General features: G+C 36.5%; 1 protein-coding gene and 1 long non-coding RNA gene across 2 annotated transcripts in view; both read right to left on the bottom strand.

Moving 5' to 3' along the window:
- Positions 1-6,005, bottom strand: part of LOC136825087 (uncharacterized) — a 23,066-nt gene extending 17,061 nt beyond the window's left edge. Inside the window, exons 1-3 of the mRNA XM_067081131.1 lie at positions 5,889-6,005; positions 3,667-3,783; positions 3,060-3,199 (exon numbers count right to left, since the gene is read on the bottom strand). Coding sequence (XP_066937232.1) covers positions 3,060-3,199; positions 3,667-3,783; positions 5,889-6,005 — 374 coding nt within the window. The remainder of the gene's footprint in view (positions 1-3,059; positions 3,200-3,666; positions 3,784-5,888) is intronic.
- Positions 1-6,531, bottom strand: part of LOC136825429 (uncharacterized) — a 549,285-nt gene that overhangs the window by 276,789 nt on the left and 265,965 nt on the right. The window lies entirely within an intron of this gene.

Genomic DNA, 6,531 nt, shown 5'->3' with positions numbered 1-6,531 from the left:
TCATTACTATTATCGTAAATAGTTATAATGATCATTATAAATATCGCAAATAATTATAATCGTTATCATTCCCAATAACAAGAGCAGCATTTAGAAATGCTTAAATTACTCTGAACTGTCACTGCTAAGGAAACCTATTCTTTGCAGTAAGCAAAACATCCAGGACCAAGGCATGTAAAATGTTCATGAGAGAGAGAGAGAGAGAGAGAGAGAGAGAGAGAGAGAGAGAGAGAGAGAGAGAGAGAGAGAGACTCTAAATATTCCCATCAGGTAATTGGAATAGCATCCAACGTAGAACAGAAGGAACAAAGAGCAATTAAGGTAACAAAGTACGACAAAAGAATAAGGAATCCAATACTTTAATGGGAGTTGGTAGTGTCTCGAATTTCAGGAATTGAATGGGTATTGAAAAGGCAGAAATGACTCTAAATCTTTCAGCGTTCCCTCACTGATCTTGCAGCCTCAGGACACAGCAGTGCAGGGTTGTTGCCAACAATACCAACATTCCGTCTGTTGGCTAGTGTTGCAGTGTTTAGTTATTTCCGTCTTCGAGTTGCTTAACTGAACTCCCTATATTACGATGGCCATAAGGGTGACAGCGTTTCTATCTAATATACTATGGCCTCTTCATACACGTCGAGCTTAATGCAATTATAATCTATACACCTTTTTTTGCGGGGGTAGATGTTTGAAGACGCGAAAGGGAAAATAGACAGACGAAAAGATTTAATCTAATTGTTACGATCTAGATTTGATTTGATATAAGTGACCAAGGTAGCAGAAGTATTGTACCTCTGTTAAGACCTGGCCATCGACTACAGCATTGTTCTACACTGCCCTCTTTTCCCTATTTGTGCATATAATACATTCCAGGCATCGAAAAATTAATAAATTAATTTATTTTACAATCCTGTGTATCTCCTGTGACACTATTACATTCGCTACACTAAACGGAGTTCCCACCCGCACCTTTCTCGCAACAGCTTTTCTCACTGTACTTTTCCATTTGCCCCCTTTCCAGTTACCATAAGCTTCGATTTTTAATTCCCTGCTTTCCATTCCACTCTACCATCCTTTAAAACATATGTATAACCCCTCTTCTTCACACAACAGATCCCAAGGACCTCCCTCTCTGCACTAATTTGTAGCTCTCTCCATCTTTACGAAGAACAGCAAGGGGCCCAGGGCTGATCCTTGATGGACACCAAGAATGATATAAAATTCCTCTGATACACCTGCCAGTGTCTTTTACTCTAGATCTTGTCTTATGGTAGGGTGACATTACTAGCTTAACGAGTTCGATATTATCTGCGTTCGAAATTTTCATCCTATCATTTGGGTGGTAAGCATGAAACGCTTTTCAAGAACTATAAATATGTGTTATAATCTCTTTCTCCTTGTATGGTACTTTTCCTTTAACTGGCTTTGGTTTGAAGCCGAACAATTATCGATTCTAGAAATCTTTGTCTTCTCTCCAACACTCCCATTGTTTTCACAGTATGCTCATTGCTGTCTTAATTCTCTACAATTTCTACATTGAAATGAGACCCATTTTCCTGTTTATATTTCAATACTGTGAGGCTATTTTCCCAACATTCTAATCCTATTTCTTGTTTTGTCATCATTTCACAAATTTCTCCTGTTGATTTGCTTAAAATGGGTATTTTTCTAGATACTTCTATGGCTCTTCCACATATCTCACAAAAATGCTACGCTGAACATAACTGATGATACAGCCACATTAAACTCTAGGTCAGAAGAGCAGGCACGTGTAATTCTGCTTTTCTAGCATGATATTAGTTTAGTGTTTTCACAATGATGTATAGGTTAAAAGAATAATCTTAAAAGAATGACCAAACTCTCGAAATTAAAAGTCGGAAATACAGCTAAACACACACCATAATAAAGCTTAATGATTTAAAGTTATGAATTCATAGCGAGAAAATAGCAATTACTGTTATTTTACCTGTAAAGAAGCCCTTAAGTGTCAGCATTTCCACCCAGATTAAAAACAATGAAAGCAGCAGAGCGCTGGAAATGTCAGGATTTACATAAAGCAGATAAATAACCCACAGAGGACATAAATGAACACAATTTGCTGCGTGTAAGTGTTCTTCCCCTCTCACCTGCAATAATTCTAAATTACGGGCGCTGTAAACTGCCCACGATATAACGGATGTTATTTATGCTACTTACCAATATTTATTCCCATTCCACATGCAAGAATGACCCAACCTCTGCCATCACACCTTTCTCACGGGTGGGCAGTTTGTTCCTGGAAAGTAAAAACCTAAATGTGGTCTAACTTTTGCTTTTTTTTTTCAACTCGATACTGAGAAGCAATTCTTCAGGGAAATATATTTTTTCACTAGTTTCCAATGTTAAATTTTTGGATATTTTTAGTAAGGAAAATATTTGTGGAGTTCCTTTTCCAAAAGATTTCGAATGCAGTAAGAAGTTTTAGAGAAATATTTATGTGTATATACTGTATATAATTTACATATATACATACATATATATACATATATATATATATATATATATATATATATATATATATATATATATATATATATATATATATATATATATATATATATATATTTCACCAACAGTTTCGCAAAAGAATAATTTCTTTAATTTTAATTTTGAAATAGAACTTGTAGACTCTGTATCAAGAACAAATTAATCATAACAAAAACTTCTCTCGTGACGTATGAATAAGACCTTAAGGATTAACTTCCACCGGTTTTAGTCTCTGCAGATGAAATATGACAAAAACATTACAAGTTATATTTATATTCTTCGTTAATGCTACATTGTCGCAACCAGAATAAAACCCATTTTTAAAAAAATTCGGAAATTACAATAATAATAAAGAACTTCACATCCTAATTCATCTCGTCTCTCACGCTGAATAAAAAAATCACAGAGGCGAGGCACGAAAAAAATAAAACAAGAAATAAAGAAAAACAAAAATCCCTTATGAAAAGCTTAAGAACTAAACTGCGCCAGAATAAATCATCTTCCCCTCAAGACATTTTTCACGTGTAATTTACGGATTAATTTTTGAGGAGGAGGAGGAGGAGGAGGAGGAGGAGGAGGAGGAGGAGGAGGAGGAGGAGGAGGAGGAGTTGGAGGAGGAGGGGGAGGAGTTGGAGGAGGAGGAGGAGGAGCGAGGGGACGATGTCTTTGTATACTGTGAGTAGAAGGCCAGGCAGGAAAATTGCTTTGCCTACAGCGTTTTACACTATCATTATTATTGTGGTAATAATTACCTGCTGGCATTCCTCTGCTTATCTTCCAGCGGGCGATGTGAAACGCACCACAGCAGATCTGAATTATTATTCGTCTAGATTAAGCCAGCTACTGTACATCACGGCCTTTTGATGAAATATACAGGGTATTAAAAGAAGCTTGTCATCAAATTCGCCACCCTGTACTTAGGCTGCATCAGAGGGCTGACGTACGAGTTATCTTTTCCGACCTAAAGACTTTCGGTTAAAAAAAAAAAAAAAAAAAATAAAAATCTTTAGGGACTACTACTACAGCTAGCGCTCCCACCCCCAACCCCCATTACTCCCACCCGGCACCCGCTAAAAAAATCTGGAGCTATTTCACCAACAAATTAGAGATGAGAGATGCAAATTAATGGGTTTCGCCAACAAGGTAGCTGAGGAAAAAGTGAGAAATGAGGGCAGCCATACAGTAGGAGGAGGAGGAGGAGGAGGAGGAGGAGGAGGAGGAGGAGGAGGAGGAGGAGGAGGAGAGAAATAGTGGGGTCTATCACGAAGGTCATCAAGTCATTTAAGTAATTTACAACAGATGGATACTCCAAAGGGTAAATGCAAGCTCGCCAACGAGCGTTTCGGAGTGTAAAATAGCTGATGGGAATTAATTACATCCGGCAGGGTAAGGGAAGAACCTCGTTAACTAAAAGGAAATTATTCGCCGAGTTTTACTACAGTCACGGCAGAGCAAGCTACAGGCCGGCGTAGATTTTACTTCTTAACGCATACAGGCTCGGTAAAAATGATAAAGAGTTACAAAGGGCTGTAAGAATGCGATTGAAAATGGCATTAGCATACAGACTCGGTAAGAGTTACAAAGCAGCTATTACAATGCGATTTAAAATGGTATTAGATTTTACTTCATAACGCATGCAGACTCTGTAAAAATGATGAGTTACAAAGCAACTGCAACAATGAGATTTAAAATGGTATTAGATTTAAACCTCGTAGCTCATACAGACTCTGCAAAAATTATGAGTTACAAAGCAGCTATAAGAATGTGATTTAAAATGGCATTAGTGTTAAACTTCATAACGCATACAGACTCGATAAAATGTTACAAAGCAACTGTAAGAATGTGATTTAAAATGCTATTAGATTTGTCTTCATAACACATACCGACTCGGTAAAAGTTATGCGTTACAAAGCAGCTGTAACAAAGCGATTTAAAATGTTATTAGATTTTACTTCATAACGCATACAGACTCTGCAAAAATTATGAGTTACAAAGTAACTGTAACAATGTATTAGATTTAAACTTCATAATGCAAAGAGACTCGGCAAAAATGATACGAGTTACAAAGCAACGTTAAGAATGTGATTTAAAATGCTATTAGATTTAACTTCATAACACACACCGACTCGGTAAAAGTTATAAGAGTTACAAAGCAGCTATAATAATGTGATTTAAAATGGCATTTGAGTTAAACTTCATAACGTATACAGAATCATTAAAAATTATGAGAGTTACCGAGCAGCTGTAATAGTGTGATTTAAAAAGCTATTACATTTCACTTCATAACGCATGGAGACTCGGTAAAAATGGTAAGTTACAAAGCAGCTATAACAATGTGATTTAAAATGGCACTAGAATTAAGCTCCATAACGCAAACAGACTCGGTAAAAACTATGAGAGTTACAAAGCAGCTGTAATAATGTGATTTAAAGTGCTATTAGATTTTACTTCATAAAGCATACAGTACATTCTACAAAAATCATAAGAGTTACAAAGCAACTGTACGAATGTGATTTTCATTGCTACTAGATTTTACTCCATAACGCATACAGACTCGGTAAGAATTATGAGTTACAAAGCTGTAATAATGTAATTTAAAATGCTATTAGATTTAATTTCATAACCCATACAGACTCGGCAAGGAACGCAAAAAGCAAGAATTATGAGAATTACAAAGAAGCTGTAAGAAAGTGAATTTAAAACAGCATTTTCTGAAGGGACTAAACTGCATTTAGAGACTTCTCAAAATGCCACCAACGATACAGAAGATTAATCTGTGACTGGGTTCACTGCAACATTGAGATTACTGATGCTGTACTACGCTGCAGGCAACTTGCTTCATAACTTAACCCTAAGAAAGTTCAATCTTTGCATAAACAGTCAAAATAAATATATATATATATATAGATATTCCATTTATAAGACTCATGCTCTGAATAAAACTACAACGCTCTACCGACAGACGCAATATATACTCGTATAAAATACACTAACTGCTGTATGGTAACATTTAAAATAAAATAGACTGAAGGTACTTCTATGCTTTCCATTATGACATATACATGAAAAAAATAAGAATACCTTTATATGCATGCAAAATAAAATATATATATATATATATATATATATATATATATATATATATATATATATATATATATATATATATACATACAACACACTTTATATGCATAAACACACACACATACACACATATATATATATATATATATATATATATATATATATATATAGATAGATAGATAGACAGATAGAGGGTTGCTTCAGATGGTACTATCCTAACTGCTTCCAACACGCTTCTCAGAAAAGGGGTTGCTAACCTCACGCCCTGCCCCACTTACGTTCAGGGGTCCATGCACTAACCCCGTTAATCTAACGAATGTGTGACTTAATGCCTGATGATTGACTGATTTATGTAAACTGGCGCCACCGCAGTGATGTCTGATGAGCGGTTCCATCTCGGCAAGGGCCAAGTTGGGCACAAGAAGTTCATGTGAACGTGTTCATATCGTTTCTTTCTGGACTACTTTTACAAGAGAGAGAGAGAGAGAGAGAGAGAGAAAAGTTAATTATACCTTAGTTTTACCAGACCACTGAGCTGATTAACAGCTCTCCTAGAGAGGGCTGGCCCGAAGGATTAGACTTATTTTACGTGGCTAAGAACCAATTGGTTACTTAGCAACGGGACCTACAGCTTATTGTGGGATCCGAACCACATTATAGCGAGAAATGAATTTCTATCACCAGAAATAAATACCTCTAACTCTTCATCAGCCGGCCGGGGAACTGAACTCCGGCCCATCGAGTGACAGTCCGCAGCTCTACCGACTCACCCAACAAAGAGCTTCAGAGAGAGAGAGAGAGAGAGAGAGAGAGAGAGAGAGAGAGTCCAAGAGAGAGAGAGAGGGAGCTAATCTCCCGTTTCTTAGAACGTCAGCCAGTGGAGGACGTCAATATGAATACCTATGAGTATAAATATTGCTC

The sequence above is a fragment of the Macrobrachium rosenbergii genome, chromosome 37, assembly GCF_040412425.1.
Source record: "Macrobrachium rosenbergii isolate ZJJX-2024 chromosome 37, ASM4041242v1, whole genome shotgun sequence".
NCBI lineage: Eukaryota > Metazoa > Arthropoda > Malacostraca > Decapoda > Palaemonidae > Macrobrachium > Macrobrachium rosenbergii.
Note: the sequence above shows the minus strand (reverse complement) of the source record. Positions and strands in the feature narration are given on the sequence as shown.